The sequence below is a fragment of the Indicator indicator genome, chromosome 3, assembly GCF_027791375.1.
Source record: "Indicator indicator isolate 239-I01 chromosome 3, UM_Iind_1.1, whole genome shotgun sequence".
In the NCBI taxonomy this organism is placed as follows: Eukaryota; Metazoa; Chordata; class Aves; order Piciformes; family Indicatoridae; genus Indicator; species Indicator indicator.
Window position 1 is genome coordinate 23,851,647 of NC_072012.1, and position 20,950 is coordinate 23,872,596.

At 35.1% G+C, this 20,950-nt stretch overlaps 2 protein-coding genes across 2 annotated transcripts in view; one reads left to right on the forward strand and one right to left on the reverse strand.

The window, feature by feature from the left end:
- COG5 (component of oligomeric golgi complex 5) overlaps nucleotides 1–20,950 on the reverse strand; it is a 179,414-nt gene that overhangs the window by 142,766 nt on the left and 15,698 nt on the right. The window lies entirely within an intron of this gene.
- Nucleotides 758–2,080, forward strand: GPR22 (G protein-coupled receptor 22). Its single transcript, XM_054399964.1, has one exon. The coding sequence runs from the start codon at nucleotides 779–781 to the stop codon at nucleotides 2,078–2,080; it is 1,302 nt and encodes a 433-aa protein (XP_054255939.1). The 5' UTR covers nucleotides 758–778.

Here is a 20,950-nt window from a genome sequence, read left to right on the forward strand (position 1 = left end):
AATTATTCCCGTAAACCTATTCTGGAATAAAATTACATACTGTTCCATTCCATGTAGGCACTGATTTCTTGAAGAATTCCATATTTAAATCAGGAAATGGAAATCAGCATTTTTGTAATAGATTCCATCCCTCCAAATTCATATAAGTTTTGCATTTGAAATTATATATACCTCTATAATATTGTTGTAGTGGTAAATTTCATTCATGTAGATGCACACAAGATAAAAGTGACCAGAAGTCTTCAAGCTCTGTACAAAATCTGCTCAATTAGAGAACCTCAAGTTTCATCTTAGGACTCTTCATAAGAAAGAGGCTGCTGAACTGCCATGAATAATTTAAATGTTTTTTTTTATAATACATAAGCAACAGTGCTCCACATTCTTATCACTCTCTTTTTCCTCAAGAGCCTTTCTAAAATGATCTTGAGTACTAATTCATTAATACTTAACATTCTTCCAAAATGACTCTCGATGCACAAGTATAGTTTATTCAACAAATGGGCCCTTTGTAAAAAACACATCATTATTTTAAAAAAAACCTTGTCTCCCTAAGCTTTTCACTTTCTGCCTTTATTTTTTTTATTCTAGATGCTCAGGCTTTCGAGTTAATGCCAACTAATGCTCTAAACATACAGTAAATCAAGAGCTTGATAAGAATAGATACTTTTCCTCCTTCCTCCTTCCCTGGAATTTACCTACAGTAAATGGTAAAAAAAGAAATCAAATAGTGCCGTATTTTATTTCACCTTTCAGGAGAAAAAACAACTGCAACAAAAGAATGTGTTTCTCCTTCACTCTGGAAGTCAACATGCAGTCTGAATCTAACTTTACAGTTCGAGATGCCATTGATGATATTGACACCAACATGTACCAACCACTGTCATATCCATTAAGCTTTCAAGTTTCTCTCACTGGATTTTTGATGCTAGAAATTGTTTTGGGACTTGGCAGCAACCTCACCGTGCTGGTACTTTATTGTATGAAATCCAACTTAATCAATTCTGTCAGTAACATAATTACAATGAACCTTCATGTACTTGATGTAATAATTTGTGTGGGATGTATTCCTCTAACTATAGTTATCCTTCTGCTTTCACTGGAGAGTAATACTGCTCTCATCTGCTGCTTCCACGAGGCTTGTGTCTCTTTTGCAAGTGTTTCAACTGCAATCAACGTCTTTGCTATCACTCTGGATCGATATGACATCTCTGTAAAACCTGCCAATCGAATTCTGACCATGGGAAGGGCTGTGATACTAATGACATCAATATGGATCATTTCACTTTTCTCCTTCCTGATTCCTTTCATTGAAGTCAACTTTTTCAGTCTCCGAAGCGCAAGTACTCGGGAAAATAAGACACTTTTGTGTGTGAGCACAAACGAGTATCACACAGAGCTAGGAATGTACTACCACCTTCTTGTGCAGATTCCAATCTTTTTCTTCACTGTTATAGTAATGCTAATTACATACACCAAAATACTCCAGGCTCTAAATATTCGGATTGGTACACGATTTACAACGGGGCAAAAGAAGAAAGCTAGAAAGAAAAAGACTATTTCTTTAACCACTCAGCATGACACTACAGACATGTCCCACAGCGGTGGAGGTAAAAATGTTGTCTTTGGTGTAAGAACTTCTGTATCTGTCATAATTGCCCTACGTCGAGCTGTGAAACGGCACCGGGAGCGACGAGAACGGCAAAAGAGAGTCTTCAGAATGTCCCTCTTGATCATCTCAACATTCCTGCTCTGCTGGACACCTATCTCTGTTTTAAACACCACTATCTTATGTTTGGGCCCAAGTGACCTTTTGGTAAAGTTGCGATTATGTTTTCTTGTAATGGCATATGGAACAACTATATTTCACCCTCTACTTTATGCATTCACAAGGCAAAAGTTTCAGAAAGTTCTGAAAAGTAAGATGAAAAAGCGAGTTGTTTCAATAGTGGAAGCAGATCCCATGCCAAATAATGCTGTAATACACAACTCATGGATAGAGCCTAAAAGGAACAAAAAGATTACCTTTGAAGATAACGAAGTAAGGCAGAAATGTTTAGTACCTCAGGTTGTCAATGACTAAATTTCAGTATTCACCAAAACACATCAAATGGAATATCAGAACAAATTGTAGAAAAATACTGCCAAATAAGAAAAACTTTTTTTAACTATTGGTGAGACTGTAAATTTTCAATATATGTGTTAAACAGAGTAGGTCTTGTATTCATTATGTAAGATATATGTTGCATGGCTGTTTGTTAACATAATACCATGTGTATATCTGTCAAAAATATTCAAGTCCTCTTTTTTAGAAAATAAATAGCCTTAATGAAGTGCAAACTTTTAACCGTATTTGTACGGCTCAGTTTCTCTGTAAACATAAAAATAACTTTTAAGCAAAAATTCCACTCAGGAATACTTTTCTAAAGCACAAATTCAACATTTTGCATGATACACTTTTTAATTTAATTCTAACAGTATAACTATAAAGTTATAACATGGACACTTTTTGACCTTTTATGTAGATAGCTACTAATTTCAAATTTCCCCAGCATGCAATTTCCATGTGTGTGTAGACAAAGCCATTTACATGATGTCCTTTGATTAATGGTTCAAAATCAGTTAATTTTTATGGAGGAAAAAACTGTTTGCGTTAGTCAAAAACTAGCAGCACATTTAAAAAAAGTAAAAAGTCTTGTATGTACAACCTCAGATCCAGCGCTTCTACATAGAAAATACACAATTTTGAATAATTACAAAAGAGAGGTGGAGGTGCTAAGAGGAAAGATAGGCTAAACTAAGGCAAAAAACATAGACAAGAAAATTGTTGGACTTGATGCTAAAACACAACCAACCAACTAACCAAGACATTCCTGTGCTAAGGCTGAGATTTTTACACTGAAGTGGTTTAGCTAGACCTCCACAGTGACTTGAGGACCTTTTATCTACATAGATAAATATGGCTGTCAAGTGCCACAGCTGAAGTAGAAGATAATTTTCTTGCCCTCAGTAAATTTTGTATTGTTTTGACTTGACCTCTTCTTTGAACATGTTCAATTATAGCCAGGCAACTTCTTTGTCATGAATCAGTCACCAACACTGCTGACTACTCTGTTTCTCTATTTCCTGGACAGCCATAGTATATAATTATTCTACATCCTCTTTTTCTGTTTCATCTTATACCGGCAATGAAGAATTAAGAAGCCTTAAGAAGGCATCATCGTCCATAGCACTGTAAGCAACAATTAAGATATTTATGCAAACAAGTTGTTGAGTGGATTGCACTATTTCATTCTTTAAAAATATATAATTTCAATGAACAGTGGCTACATTAATTGACTGACTTACCAGTTTGGGGGTCAGGGGGAGAGGTAAACCAAAAAATAAAAGCAAAATCACTTAACATGATTTCATTTGTCTTGTTACATAAACTACTCTGTGTGTCACAAGCTACCAGTGTAATTAAAAGGCTAATTCTCAATAAGTATTGTCTTCTATTAAAAAGAAAAAAAGAAAAAAAAACACCCAAAAAACAGAGCGTATCCTTGAATATATGAGGCAGTCTGACTAGAACTACCCCTACTATTACATAAAAGTTTCTGAAGCACTCTTCTGAAGTTCTTTAATTAAAAAAAAAAAACAAACAGGGTGACAGAGAACTGAAACAGGTTCCCCAGGGGGGTTGTGGAGTCTCCTTCTCTGGAGACTTTCAAAACCCACCTGGATGCATTCCTGTGTGGATTATCCTAAGTGACCCTGCTCTGGCAGGGGGGTTGGACCTGATGATCTCTTGAGGTCCCTTCCAACCTCTGATATACTGTGATTTTAAGGGAGCAAAAAGCTATTTTCCATTAAGTCACTAAATTATTGATCATATATGTATTGCCAAAACTGGTTTTGTGATTAAAAAAAGTACTTGCAATATACCTTAGTCTACTTGGACTCATGCCTATAGCTTACCAGAATAGAAGACTCAAAAAATAATACCACAGTTCCATATTTCACAAACACCAGCCACTTAAAATCATCCAAATTCTGCCTGGAAGTTTTATTATCTAATTGACAATAACTTGTTATCTGAAATTTCTGTGTAACATATCTTCAAACGTAATTTCACTGGCTTTTTTTCGTAAAGCTAGCCCAAAAGCATCTGTATTATACTGAACTCAATTATAGTTTTGATTTAATTCAAGCTAACCCTGTTTTCCTATAAGAATCTAAATCCTTCATTTTATTTGAGAGGGTTCTATGTGTTGAACTTTTTTTTTAATCCCATATGCTCCAAATGTATCACTTTAAAAACACTCTTTCAGAAATAAATTCTTCTGAAATGTGCTAAAAAAAAAAAAAAAGCAGGAAATACTATTTTTTCTTTTTCTTTTTTTTTTTTTAAACTTCTTTTCCCTGCCTAGCTTTCCTCTGTATTCTGAACATTAGAAGAAGGAGAAAGTGGATCTCCAGGGTTAACAGCATAATATGGTATCACTTACAACTTATCTTCCAATAAAGCATTCTCAAAGCAATCAAAAATATTGATCATTTGTTTTAAAAGAAGAAAAAAAAAAGAAATTATGACCACAACACATGAATAAGCTTACATCATGTCCTTATCTGAAGTAAGCATTTAAGAAAAGCTTTCAGACTTGAAAGGTTTCTTGACAACATGACTTTACTTTTCAAAATTAAGTAAAACTTCAAGAACTACACATTCAGTATTTGAAGATTATTCATTAGAAAGTCAGAGTCAATGACGCAGTACTGCATAACAAGAGAGAAAAAGCAGACTAGGAATTAGTCTGAGAGATTAAATCAGGTTTTAAAGGTGTTGTCAATCACAGTCTTCAGTTGACTTTAAGGATGTAAGTACATTAATTTTTGCATTTACTATTCTTCATCTTTCACTGAAGCAAGAGAAAAACAAAACACCAGGATTTATGACACATTGGAGTACACATTGAAGTTTGCAGAAGAAAATCCTACAAAGAGCAAGGAACAATACATGTAAGAATACCTGCAATCCTGTACACACGCAGGAGTCATTATAAAACAGAATCACACATGATCTGTATCACAAAGCAGACCTATCACAAAACAAAGGAACATTGTATACCCCACCGATACAGGATTGTCTTTTAACTTCAAATGCATTTCCATTCAATTTTACCTTGTAAAATGAGGTTAGTTTACACTAAAAACACCCAAAAAGCTGAGTACAGTGTCTGTATCTATTAGAATATTCAAGAAACACACCTTAACACACAGGCACATCACCAACCAGTGAAAACATTAATATAAATATATCACATGTACCTAGTTTGAAGTTGAGAATAATTTTTACAGATTACAAGGCACTGCTACACAGTCAGAAGTTCTGTTTGTTAGTGCCAGGGAAATAGGAATTACTTCGGTGATTTCTAAATAGATTAGGTTAATAATGTATGCATCCATATATATATATATTAGATCTCTTCATTTATTGTTATGTAAGTACATACATGTACATAATACATATTTATTATACATCCACATGCAGCAAAAGTGAAGCTGAACATTAGGCGTTTTTTATATATATAATATATAAATATTTTATATTTATATAAAGAAGTTTTTGGTAAAGCATATCTCTGAACTGGATGGACAGGCACTATGCTCCACCATCTTAAATGCTTTCTCTTCCATATCACCACCTTTTTTTTTTTATATAATACATTAAACAAGCTATATAATCTAACTGGGCATAAGAAAGAATTATTCTGCTCTGTTAACTGTTATATATCATATTACAATACACATATTAGCTTTTTTCAACATCAATGTATGTGCTAGTCATCAGAATATTTTAAACTCATGTTTGTTTCTTCTGAAGAAACCGGTTTAGTTACCAATTGCCATTAAACTCTCAAAAGTATAAAACACATCATTCTTTAACAGTTTCAATGTAGTATTAAAAACGTATAGAAAATACAATAATTTACCCTTCCGCTTTTCCCCACTGTTCAAACTAAGTATCTCCAAAATGTTACTCTGGACAATCAGCTTCCACATTGAAATTTTCCAGCTATATAGTAGCCAAATTTCACATACTCTGCTATTCTATCACTGAATTTGTTTGTCTTACACCAACAGGAGGGAGGAATCTGACTCTGTAATTATTTTCTTTTTCTGCTTCATACAACATTCACGCAATCCAAGAAGCAAAATTAAACACGGGGTTTGGGGCTAGTTTTGCTGGGGTCAGTTCTAAAAAAAAAAAAAAAAAAAAAAAAAGGGGGGGGGAAGGAAAGACAAAATCTCAACAAATAGAAAATCAAAATTTACTCATACCCAATGAATGTCAAAAAATAATGAAAAGTAGGTGGAGAGTATAGGCCAAGAGGAAAACAGCATAAAGTGGAAGGAACAATTGTAAAGGCTGCTACTGCCATTAGGACCACATATAGGAGGAGAGGAATAAGCACCTGCCATGGAAAGGTTAGCCTTGATTTTTTAATTGTAATAAAAAAATACAAGAACTTATCATTGAATGTGATATATGATTTTGCCAGAATTGCTGGGAGGAGGAGAATGACATGAACAGCAACTCCAGAAAAGGCTTTTGATTTAACAAATTACATACAGAAAAACTGGCAAGAGCATGCATTATTCTACTACCTCTTTTCCTAAATTACACATTTTACCAAGTATAAAGTACGTACAGAGTACATACATTCCAAGCACAGACTTGAAAGGAAAATGTTATCAGGTGTCTATTCCTAGCAATAAAAATTTAAAAATGTTACTGAATCTTCCCTCAAATCACTATTGGTCAGATAGCTTCCAGTTTGTTGTGATGCTTCAAGGGTGTTTCATTACCGCACTGTGTTTTCAGTTACTGCTTCTTTACCTCAATTTAATTATTTTTGAGAGTAATAAATTGAAGGAGAAATATCATTAGACATTTTTATGTTCTTTGCTAAAATTGCAGTTGAGTGATTGTTATAATCAGAATGGAAGAAATCTCTTCCTGTGTATTTACATTACAGATTTCTGTATTGGCTGTTTTCCTACTTTGCAAAAATTCTCAGCGGAAAGAAATTTAAATTAATTTTAAAAACAAGCGAACAAACAAAACCAACCAACCAACCAACCAAACCCTGAAGATTTATAGTGAAAGTTCAGTTGCAGATACAGAACTAAAATTTCTTAATTTTTTTTTTTAATAGTTTGAATTAACTATATTCTTTGCACAGAAGCATTCGTATTGCTGACACTGCGCAGTCAGGCAGGCTGACAACACCAAGCTGCTGGCAAACAACACAGCCTTGTTTCCTTTCCAAGCTGCGTTTTTGGAAATACACTTTTGGTTTCTGTTACTCTGCTATAATCTCCAACTTCCTACCCTATCTTGTAACAGTTTAACTTGATATCATTTCTGATAAACAAATCAATGTCACTGCTGAAACAACATTATTGCTGTAAAATGTGTCACTCTGACTAGAAAGTGAGACCTACCAATGAACAAAAGATACGAAAAGACTTTGTAGGCAAAGCAAGCTTGTAATCAAGTTATGTGTCCAATAACAACAGTGGCTTCCACAGACTAAATGCCTAACCGAAAAAGGACTCTCACAGATATTTTTCCCGTTCTGCCGAAATACCACACACCCACATATACATGAAGTACAACGTAGTTAAAATAAGAATGTTTATCATATATTTTTACTGCTACTCCAGTCAGTAAGGTATTTCATGAGAATTTTTTTTTCAGATACAACAGACGTTCTAGGAGTTTATTAGCACATTATAAATAAACAAACAAATAAATAAACAAAAAACCCAAAGCCAAGAGTTTTTAATTACAAAATAATTTTCTGAATAGATACTGAGCAAACATCAAATCACAAGAATTTCCAAATTGAGTAAATGACTTCAATTTTTATGTTTAAACCAGAACAAACCTTTACTAACGTTGACCATAAGGTTACATGCCATAAAACAGAGCTAAGCAGTTCATCTGTAGTCATCTCAAACAAGAAGCGCACATGAAGACACATTAAAGATATCTTTAAAAAAAAATGCATGTATTCAGAAACTTCAGACAAATCTTGCCTCCGCTGGACAGCTTACAGTGCAGATCCAACAAGAGGTTTAAATAAAGAGGAATGAACGTGGGAAACTTCTGTTTTAGTCACTGGAACTTTGTTATGACCCTATTTTGTTTTGGTCAAAAATGGCATTTCTACTACATCCTTAGTTTCCAAGTTTGGTCAGCTAAGAACTTGGTGGGGGGAGATGTGGAAATCTTTGGAACTGGAGACAACCTGCCACATAAACAGTATGTTCTCAAAATAATAGGATGTTCCCTCTTTTAATAAATTTAGGTCTTCACATTTTTCCCTGAAATGACATTAGAAGAGAATGAGACCATGCTGTTCTTCAGCTAAACAGGGCCTACATTTAAAGTATCAAAGACAGTAAGCAGATTTAGCGCCTGTGAGCAATGGAAGGTTAGATCTCAACGGTAAACAAATAAAAGATTGGACTACTTAACTTTTCAAACCATAACTGAGCAGAGTCCATAAAATTCTTGATTAAACTAATATTTGAAAATGACATGTGTGAGTCAGGAGACAAAGAGGAAAAACTACTCCTGATAACACATCCTATTTTTAAAGCTGTTTATTATGTAGAAGAATTACAACTTACTCATTATTTTGTTTTACACACAGGAACACCTTCACTGATCTTTAAGGCAAGGCAGAAGTACTGGCTGCCACCCAGGACCTGAACAAAGATTACACTTCAGGTTTTTGTTTTTTTTTTTTCCCCCTCCCCCCCAGCTATTTGGTTGGATATTTTTAAACCTGAACTGGCTCATACTCCAATTAGAAGTGAACAGTTATTATGTTTAAGATCTGAACAACCAGAATTTACTTGAGGAATTATAACAAAATTGTGTACACAATCTCATCTTTCAATTATTTTATACTTCTGAATTTGCCAGGCTTCATTTTCCAGTCCTTAGCTCTTGTCATTTCTTACTCTACTAATTAAAGTGCCCTTCTGCAGCTCTTTATTTTTCTCCCCATGAACACACCTCTACAGTCTTAATCTTCAAGAGCTCATTTAATCTCCCACTGTGACACGTATATAATTGCATTTATTCACGAGTATCCACAAAACTATGTTTTTATCTGTACAGCACAATTCCCTATATTAATTGCAAACTACAGATTTGCCTGACATAGCTGCATGAATGCTAGAACAGAAACAATACTGGTAAAACAATACCAGCATGGATATAGTCTAATTCCAATGATTTACAGAAGTTTACTACCATCTTTTCATAGTTACAGGAACAGAGATCATACTTTTTTCTTTTTTTTTTTTTTTTAATTTCAAAAGCATTTTCTGTATACGTATTGAACATTGAAGGTGCTCTGCCCATTCACAAGTGCTTCTCCAGTAGTCTGCCTTAATCTGGAGGTGTATATCCATTGAAAACCACCGCTACTTTACTTGCATCTCTTTCAGTTGCCCTCTAACAAGTATATGGAGCAACTGTAAGGTGAGGAGAAGTTGATTTATTCTCCTAAATATTTACTCAGGGGAACAATACCTAAAGGTAGATTTAAGTCATCTAAATTGTAGGTCATGCACAATAAAAAAAATCTATGGTGCATCTACGCAACTTATTTAACCACCTATGTAATCAAGAGACACAAATTTGTTTGACAACATGTATTTTCCATAAAACTGTAATTCACTATCATTAATTCAGCTTTACAACCCTGAACTCTTCTTTCCAATGAATTAAACCTCTCTACTGGTTTCTATAGCAGCTTTTTGTCCATCTGACTTTGATTACAGCAGAAATACCTGTTTTCCAATCTGAATGTTGGAACAACACAAGTTAAGCTTTCCCCTTCCCCATTCAATAGGAGCCACAAACAAATGGCCCTGGGAAATTAGCACATTTATGTAACATCTCAGTTTCTGCTGAATTACAAAGCATCCTTACTTTAAGGAAGAGCAAATTACCCTGCCTCCAAAAATAAAGAACATTTACTGAAAAATTCTGCTATTCTATATCTTTATGAACAATCTGAAAACTGGTATATTAATAAGATATTCCATGATAGGTGTCTTTCTGGTTCCTGACAGTTTTGGGTTTCTCTATAATATTTTTATCATACCTATACACTTGCAATTATATCTATACGTTTGTATTTAGTTGCATTTATACATTGTTTTCCAATAATAGTTTGCTCCCTTTTATTTCTCACTGCATTAGAAAAGGCCTTTAGCAAGGACTAACCACCTTCTTGATTGTTAAAATGCCAATATTTCACAATCTAATATAGTCCTCTCAGTAAGCGTTCAACTTCCATGTCTGTCTAAATACATTTGCCCAAAGTACTGAACAGAAGAGCCTCTGCATTGGAAAATTAACACTTTCAAAAGTGAAATATTAAACACTGGGTCTGTTCTCAGTTTGCCCTACGCATCACAATCTGCCACTCCGGCAATGAGTGGCTTGCAAATTTAGTAAGTTTATTTATTTATTTATTCTGTAAGTTGATTATTGGGAGCCTAGGCTCCCAACATCATTCTTCCACACGTCTCAGAAACATGTTTAGACATCAATGCTTCCATTTCTATGGTTTAATTTAGTTGTTTGTGAAAGTAGTATCTTTTGAATTTTATTATCTGTCTCTCTGTCTTTATGTATTTACCAATGATTCCACTGTACATTCTCATTCTATTACATCCAATGAAATTTTCCAAACATGATTTTCTACCATTATTTGATATTCTAGTGATCATTCTAATGAAATACTCACTTCTTTTCCTTGGTGATCACAAGTTACCTGTCCATTTAATCCATTTCTATTCTATTTCTGAATCTGAATATTCAAAAAAGAATATATTCTCAGACATTTGCATAACACCAAAGTGTTATTTCTGACCTAACCATGTTCTTCTTCAGTTCAACCACCAGGTTATGCACTAATAAATGCTTCAGTCCCAGGAAAAAGAAAAAGTTCAGTATTGTGAACTGCTTCTTGGTGTTATTTCTTGATCACTAAACTGATTTCACCACCAGCCACAAAAATAAAAGGAAGCACACATCCTCCCAGATACCCTTAGTCAACTTCCCTAGATGTTATAGTTTAGTGCAAGGGCTAACCTGCCTGCTCCCCCAACACAAAAGTGAGGGGAAGAGTAACACACACAACTCAGGGCTGAGATAAAGAGATGAGTTTAATATAACATGAGATATCATAATCAAAATGCATAATTACCTTAGCTAATAATCTAATTGATCTAATAATACAACACATGATTACCTTAGCTTAGCCTATTTGCAGAAGCAGAGTGAAATACAGGGGGGAGCGAAAACAGGAGAAAAAAAAAAAAAAAACAGCCTAAAACAGAAAGGCAAACCCAGCAGCTAGCTGACTCCCACACACCTCGCCTCCATGCCTGCAGAGAAGAGCCAATATCCAAGAACCTGGAACCCAAGAGCAGTAACCAGAACAGGAAGCCTGCCATGTTCCAATCTGAACTTCAAGTAAAGACCCATATACTTTGCTCCAGCCAGCACTTCCACTTTTTGAAGCTGGCGTGACTGCAGCATAGTATGAATAACATCAGCATGTTCAGTTCAATCCATGACACCTAGAAAAAATATGTGTGACATTTCTCCACACCTTCTTGTGAGGAAGTGATTGTCTACAGAACTCAGTCTGAGATCATTACCATGGTTCTGGGAGAACTAGCCTACAGCTTATTATTAAATTTCCAAGTATTTAAATGCTCAGGAAAGGAAGGGAACTGAGAAAGTTATAAATTATGATTCTTAACAGAGCTTTAGACAGCGAGTGCACAGACCTGCCTGAAATATAAAATTGTCATTTTCTTGTAGAACCTCCATATGGAGTAGAACAGACAACAGTGCTCTTCCAGAGATATTATTCTAGCAGTAATTGATTTTTCCTTACTAGTTATTAGTGTCACTGACTTGTTTGTTTATAAGTACTGAATCTTAGCTCTTAACTGTTTACTTAAACTTTTATACATATCGAAATACAGTGAGAATACATCACCACTCAAGTTAGAGATGGCATCTCTGCAAATATCCCTGCATTCAAGTATTATTTTAAATTATGTAATCAAACTTGCTTTTTTTCTTCATAAACATATACAGACACCTGTGAGTATATATTTTTTTGCTTAATATGTAAAAGACACAATAAATTATTTTTAAACTCTTGCCAGCTATTATTAATCTCTACAATGTATTGATAATTTGTAAGATGCAAGAAGATAATCTCTCAGAGATTCATAGCTAACCTCTATTTCTATTCCTTTCTCAAAATTAATTATTTTAAACTCTTTTAGTATCATTGGTGTGCACAACTTACTTACCTTTTTTAAACTAATACAGACTTTTAAAGTCAGTGCACAAAAAAATATTAGATTCAAAGGCACACATATCTTCAGGTCCTGATAAATTTTGTATGTCATCTTGAAACTAGAAGCCATAGCTTCCATTTATACTTTTAATTATGTCGGTCTGTGACTATCCAATAATGGAATACTTTGTCTCAAAACTCAAAGATGCCCCAAGAACTGTACTAGTTACACAACCACGACTGTTTCAAAGTAATTAAAATTATTTTTATAAATGAATAAATAAATACATTTAATTTACTAAATGCAAAAAAACTACCTTATGAGACCTGGCTTTTACCTTTAAGTTCATTAGTGAGAAAAGATTGGATAGTACAATAACCAAGACCTTCCACAACTTCCCTCTTCCCTCACTCCTGTGCTGCATTTACAACCAGTTTCTCTTTCAAAATTCCCAGGCCCTTCTGTTTCAGCTTTATCCAGATAGAAATACACACCCAGATATATCCTCTGGTTTTCAATACCACCTGATACACAAGCAAAGCATACAGATAACACTGTATTTTCAGTATTTTTAAGAAAAAAGAAGTACTGGCTTAACCCCAAACAGAGAACTGAACGTGCTGCCAATGCAAACACTACTTGGGCCTCCTTGCACATGACACTATACGAGACAGTTTAGGTGCATATTAACTCAATAGCTGCATGACTGGTGCAGCTACTCTGTTCTCCTGACAATAACTCTTCTTGTAGAAGAAAACACTTTTTGGTAGTCCACCATATATCCCCTACCCTTTTTTAGATCTTGTCCACTATAATTTCTTTCCCACTGAAGTCCTCTAAACTGTTAAAAACAAATAAACCATGAGCCCTCAAACCCCAGATTTTACTCTGTACCTCCTGAAGCCTACGTTAGTGTAATACTGGCCTACAACCAGTTTCATAATTCACTCTATATGGCAAATTTGAAACATGTTCATGGTGTTTAGGTATACTTGATTAATTTTATAGAACTGCATGCATAAAGAAACCTAAATTTCAAGATAACAGAATAGTTATGACTTTGGAAAAGAATGATATAGCAATGAAACTACAATGAAGCTACATTAACAAGAACCAAATTTATAAAACGTTAAGAAATGTAAACTCAACCCGTACTAATTTAAATGTTATGTTGAAAGCAAAAATTCTAACAATTTTTTTTCTTGTATCAATTCACACTTACTTTTTTCTCTCATGTGCCTACAATAATTTAGGGTCTTCTATTGAAAAATGGTTAGAAAAAGAATGCATGCCAGAGATTAAGTAAAACGTACGAACTATTTACATAAAATGCTTTGAGTAATGTAAGATTCCCAAGCTAGGAATCTTAATCACAGCAAAATGCAATTTGATGGTAAAATGTGTATATTTTGTCTGCCTTGCTCACTATTTTAGCCTCCTACTAATGAAAAACTGTATCATGTTTTGCAAGTCATTTTGTGACATGCACATTAATTCAGTATCTTATAGCAAATAGTTAAAATTAATGAATTGTTGCATACTATAAAGACTATTCCTTATTTCAGAAGTCAGCAAGAAATAAATTAATATCCACAGAAGCTCCTTTACTCTGCATAAAACATAAAGAAGGCATAAAATAAGATGTCCAGAACAAGATTATTGCATGCATAATTGAAATAGAGAAAGAATTAAGTGGGTGGTATAGCAAATACAAAAGGTCTAGCTTCTGCACTCATTACACAAAGTATTTGGTTGTACATCATAATTCAAGAAATACAACAACAGCAGAAGTTCCAGTAGTTCTTCCTTTTACATTAATTGACAATAAACCAAGTAGCAACTTTGGCAAAATGAAGCCAGGTACAATACTAAGAAAATAACAAGATCTTCTTAGTAACCAAAAGGATTTTTTATTAGCACTAACTATCCATAGCTTTCATGTCACTCCCTTCCTTGAGAAGACAGATAAACTAATAAATCCAGAATCTTTCTAAGCATAGTAATTTGAAGCATTACAAATATGCTTTTTTTATCAATGCATAAAATAATTTCAATTGCTTCTGTTGTGTGAATGTAATTGAATGGGTCTATCAACATTATCACATCAAAAAGAAAGATAAATTACTTTGTAATATATCTGTCACTGAATGACCAGTATTATCCATAAGAAACTTTATATGTGGTGTATATTTATTCATTATATACTGAACAATTATTTTGTGATTAAATGCACTAAAAACCATATACCATTAATCATAATATAACCAGAACAACAGGCCATCATTTCAAGTTTTTACCAGATGCTGAAGAACAGCAGCAGTTCAGACAATATGCTGTATGTAGTTCACATGTCACACTGGCTTCATGTTTGTGAAGAAGTTCTCATTTATTTTTAAAATTCTTTGTTAAGTCTGATTTTGGAAAAAAATAGGCTTTTATATAAAAATGAGTTCTTCACCTCCAAACAGCTCACGTTGCTTGGAACAGTTCTTTGTTTTAAAGTCACAAATATTAAACCTTTTAAATTTTAATATCTGCTTGACCTTCCCCCACCAGAGATGTTTTTTTGGCCTGGAATATTACAAACTAAACTTTGCCTAACAACTTTATGCAAAATGTTCCAACTTGCGGTAATAGCGTCTCACACACGCACACACACAAAAAAAAAAAAGTAGAAAAATCAAAAATAGAAAACCAACTCAACCGAAAGGAACAATGTGAAACTGAAGAACATGGAAAGTACACTCAGCTACAGAAAGGCATAGTGTATTTTAGCCCAAACAATTTCAGTGAAGGTCTAGCAGTATTTATTTCAAGACCACCAGGAACAGAAGAAAAGTGTTTTAGCAAACTATCTGTACTTACGATGGATGCAGATGTGCCACCTGAAGCAGTGGCATTCAAAAGTAACACCGCTGGCTCTGAGACAGTAATACAATTCATTCATTCATTCTCAGCAGGACTAATTACCCCAGGCAAAGCATCATGCTAGCATGACCATGTAATTTCTATTAATCAAATCAGTTCATTTACCCTCACAGAACAGTGCACTGTGCCACACAAACATATGCTGTATTATTTTAGAGGACACTAGGTGTTCTGCAAAGCAACAAATTGCAATGCATCTAAATTCCTAAGCAAAAGCACCACAAAAAAAAACAAGTTTTTCCTCCAGTTTGACATGCACTGATTCTTATAAGAAACTGCATGCAGCAATATTAATATCAACAAATCTGTCTGCTCTATGTACTAGCAGTGAAAGACCTTACTGACATGAGAGTAGCCATGTCCTTCCTCACTTAAATAGCAGTCAACACAAGAGCTGGCTTGGCAGTTGTACATACTGAATTTTTGCTTAGAATAGAAAAAAAAAGTTAATTGCTAAATATGATATGGGAAGAAGGCAGCAGCAGTTAAAGAATACAGAATCACAGAATGGTTTAGGATGGAAGATCATGTAGGTTTAACCCCCCTTCCTTGGGCAGGGACACCTCCTACCATGTTGCTTAAGGCACGATCCAATCTGTCTTTGAAACACTTCCAGGGCTGGAATCTCCACAGCTTCTCCTGTTTGAGCGCCTCACCACCCTCACGGTGAAGAATTTCTTCTTAAACATCTAATCTAAACCTAGCTTCTTCCAGCTTGAAACCATCACTCCTCATCCTATCACAATATGACTTTGTAAAAAGTCTCCCTCCAGGTATTTTGTAGGCTCCCTTCAAATACTGGTCTCCTCCAGGCCCTTCTCCAGATCTACTCTGCAGTTCCATGCCCTTTTTGTGCTGGAGGCTCCAGAGCTGAATTCAGTACTCCAGGAGGCGTCTCACAAGAACAGAGGGGGAGAACCACCTCCCTCAATCTGCTGGCCATGCTTCCTTTGATGCAGCCAAGGATACAGCTGGCTTTCTGGGCTGCAAGTGCACACTGCAACCCAGAAAACCAACCACGTTTGGGTATAGATGGATAACAGTACTAACAGTAGATAGGTACCATGGGATCTATGGCGGGTGCAAGACAGCTTACCACTGCAAGTTTAGTAATACTTGTATAGAGACATATACCACACAGCACTTCAAAAGCTGCAGTAGTTAAAATGGAACAGCTTTTATACAACAGTATTTAACCTGAAGGACAAATATTACAGTCAATCTGCGATCACTTCATAGTAAGTCTCTGTAATTTAATCAGATTATTTATGTTACTTTAATACTCAATTAATCAGGCACACTGTGGTACAGGTAATTCCAATTTGTAGTAAAAATGGATGAGATAACTGGTATAAATGAAACAATTACAAACAATTATTTTCAACAAACTAGAACTGTTGTTGCCTGAATATTGAATTGTAGTACCTAGGAGTTTGGTAAACACAAACCAACATTCATCATGGTTCCCAAATACTAAAAGATCACAGGAGTAAATAGTATCTTTCTTAAAAACAGTTTGGTCACTGAGAAATGGATAGTTTGCCTCCTTTCCCAAAATGATAAAAACATAAAATACTAGACATTTACCTTCACATAGTCAGTACCACCTTCCTTTTCCTCCTTTGCATTCTCCTTGAGAATATTGATATAGTCTGTTTTGAGAGTCAATTTTTCAGCACTCCAGTAACATGAACTGTGTAAAGTTAACTTGAATGTCAGTCACAACCAGAAGAAAAATAATTATATCAAAGAGGTAAACTGAAGGTCTTGGAGGAGATTTATCTACTGTTTCATCTGAAGGAGCAATAAAAGGATGAACTGAAGTGATGCCATCAATTTTCCAGGCATACTGTCCTGATATTCCAAGAGGTATCCAAGCACAGTACATAACAAACCAACTTGTGGGAAACAAAATTTTCACCAAGCAGTTCAATGTAAAAATAAATAAATAAACACACACACATCATACACATACCACCAAAACCCAAACCCCAGACTTCCCTATGACAAAATCAGATCTACACTGCTTTTAAATAAACTTCCAATCCTCACTTTACAGCCCATCTGAAATTACCATTACTGGCAGAAAATCTTCTTTGCTTTATTTCAGGTCCATTACTAATTGTTTCAATCACACTAAATATGAAGAGTCATTTACTCCCTTCTCATTTGAACTTTTAATTATCTGAAGAATATTACTCTACCTCTCCAAACCAGAAAGGCACAGACGTTCAGTTACTCTGCCCACTATCCATCCTCAAGACTTTCAGCTATCATTACTGCTGTACTTAGGACTACTAATTAAACTACATCTTCCTTGAATGAGACACCTCAAAAGGGACTCAAGTGTTCCAGCTGAAACATGTATTTCAAGTACCTTGCACACAGCACCCTTCCTTATAAACAACAGTACAAATTTCATTGCCAACAACGTGACACTGCTGCCAAACAAATGAACAAGTGGCTTGTACTGAATTTGTGAGGAACTATCAAGTCTCTCTGCAGAACAGTTAACCATATATTAATTTTTCCCATTCCTGCTGTTAACTACAACTATTCATTGCTAGAACTTTGCATTTGTCTGAAAAGGAAATGAAATCAGTTCAGCTAAGATATATCTCCAATTTGCTATGAATATTCTTCATCCTAATCCTGTTTCCCAGCATAATTTCCATTCTTCTCTGCTTGAGTATTGCTTGCAAATTAAATAAGGATATACCATGGTACATCACTCAAATCATTAATGAAAACACTAGCCAGCTCCAGAACACATTTCAATAAAACCCCACTTGAAATATTGCTGGGCAATAGCAAAAAACTAATGACAACTTTTGGGGTGAAGTTTTCGCCAAAATTCTGTAATCATTGCACAAATTTTCATGTGGATTTTATTGTTGACCTTGCTAGTGTGACATGGTGTCAAGAGCCCTGTTGAAACGAAACTACAAGGTAGTCTCAAACTATGAGACAAATCTCTCCAGTCTTAAGACCTGTTATGCTGCCAACAAAGAAAATACAGTTGGTTAAACAGGATTCATTCTTGATAAATGTATGTGTACTACTATTTAACAGCCTTTTTATATTCTAGACTCTTACTAATAGATTTTGTTCTAGAGTTTCTTTGCTTAAGAAAGTCAAATTAGTTTGTCTAAATAAAAGAGGAGCCGGTGAGTTACATTATTCTAAACAGAATTCTTATGCTTGAAACATGTTGAGTGTCATACACATTTTCAAAGATAGGGAAAACAGCCTATGTGACATTACTACAACAGATAATTACAAAATGTTAAAAGAAACTAATTTTCACAAATAAATTTAATTGTCTCCCCCTATCAAGCATTATTTTCTATTGCTGTAAAACACAAATTAAATGACAAGCTGTAATACTATAAATCACTGTCTTTACCACTTAGGTGGAAAATGCAGGATGCCACATATGCTAGGGATACTAGAAAAGCACACTCAAACAGAGAAACCTCAACACTAGACAAGGCCCCACCAACGCAATCCTCATTAAGGCAGGCAGAGAAGTCATCATTTTCCTCCTCCCATTTTCTCAAATTCGCATTCTAACAGATATATCAGCTATAGCCAGGCTTTTTATCATTTAAATGACATCATGACCCATATCATTCATCCTAGAAAGGTGCCAAGTCAAAATTCTTTTTTTTTTGCATCAACAACAGAATTTTTCAGGCCCAAGACCACTGTCACCACTGCCACTAGTTCTGGAGTGAAGGGCTACCACCATCTACATTATACCAGGTACAGAGGCTGCTCAGGCACAGCCAAATACCTTCTTTCAAATTATATTTTACCCAGGATCATGCATATTCCAACTAATTTCACATTTCTCCATCCAAGCTACATTTCTTTAGAAGTATCTCAAAACTGAGCTTTATTTCTTTGAATTTCTGTCAAGCCTTCTGTTATCATGTTAAGCCTAAACAACTACCAAATATAAGCTTTGGTCCCTTTTTACGAAGAACACTATAGATATGTAGAGCTTTCTCTATTTTAGCTAGACTTTTGCCTATTTTTTCTTTTTTCTAGAGCTATTTAGCTCTAAAGTAAGGTCAAAATCCCCCATACCTCTCTTCTCCTAAGTAACATGAAAGACAGTATTGTCTTGGAGCAACTTCAATATTGAAGACACCCAAAAATGTGTTTCAGTAGACCTCTTCCCCTCCATTTTATGGCCATACAGTTTAGTCACTGACTAACTCTAAGTTTACAAAAGTGAAAAAACATGGCTGCTGTGAGAGCCTGCCTACAACTATTATCTGCCCACAAGGTCATTCAAGCAAATAAATGCACTTGTTGTGAATTAAATTAGAATACAACCATATAGAGAGACTAATAGTTCATTAAAATTAAGTCTAGACATTTATATCAATAACGAAGACATCAGTTATATGTATTTAACAAGCAAGAGGAAAAAATTCTTTATTGTCCAGAGCTAACTCTGTAACTGACCAATGGAATTAACAATCTGTCCACAGTCAAGCTAGACATTCACTGCACAATTGAGAAATTTTTCATCTTATCGGTTACTGGTCACTATGACAGACAATTTCTGCATACACAGGAGACAGCAGATTTTTTAATACCTCCACAATTTCTTTTGTGATAGCAAACCATTTTCTTGCCACATTCTACTGTTTAAAGTTGCTTTTTCCACATTATAAAATATTTGCATAAAAATATCACCAAGAAGCATAGTCAGGGCATGTCATTTACTGTATTTGGCAGCGTGACATCTGAACATGCCACTTGTTTTACAATCCAATGCAACATATACAGAGGAATAATATAAAGAATTGTCACTAGAGAAGTAGCTTATACAACAGAGTATGTCAGCTGTTTTCACCTTACTAGAGAATCCAAATAAGTGTTGGGAGCTGGAGGAGCTGCGGAAGTAAATTTGGAGATATGTATATATAGAGAGATACATACGTACACACACATACATATTAATCACATTTCATCTCTAAAAATTACGTAGGGAATTAAGTTTTCCTTCTTACTGTGCAAAGTAAGAAGTTAATTTCAAAGAATGCCTAACACAAGGGAATTTTAGATCTACTTTAGTTTTAAGCAGAGATCTCAGTGAAAATATTAATAAATGCTTTCAAAGTAAAGTTCCTAACATTCCCAACACTGAAGCTGAGCTGGAGATCTACAGACTAACTAGCAACTTAACAAAGTGTCCTATTAAAAACCCCAAAAAAACCCTCGGTAAAAGCTACTGGTCTGACAGACCTATTTTTCTATATAATTCCACCTCACATCAAGCAGCCACAACGTAACAGCTCTTCTGCCCCACATCACCACAATCCTCCTACAGACCCCCCACACATCCAAATGTTTTCCAAGGCCAGAAGCACAGCACAGTGCTTCCCCAGCCATACTCCAAAATCCAGCCTCCATGCCACACACCAACTTTCCACTGAACTGTGACTCCAGCCACTCTGCACTTCCCTCCCATCTGAGCAGGGCTACCCCACAGCCAGCAAGTGCGGTGAGCTAGGTGGTCCTCACTGCACAGGGCAGACACCTCCAGTTCACCACACCTGCCACTCCTCAGTGGAGTGTTCTATCCGCTTCGGTGCTGGGCATCATGGCC

What these genes read in the sequence shown, in the direction of transcription:
- GPR22 (XM_054399964.1), top strand. Translation starts at nt 779, where the DNA reads ATGTGTTTCTCCTTCACTCTGGAAGTCAACATGCAGTCTGAATCTAAC.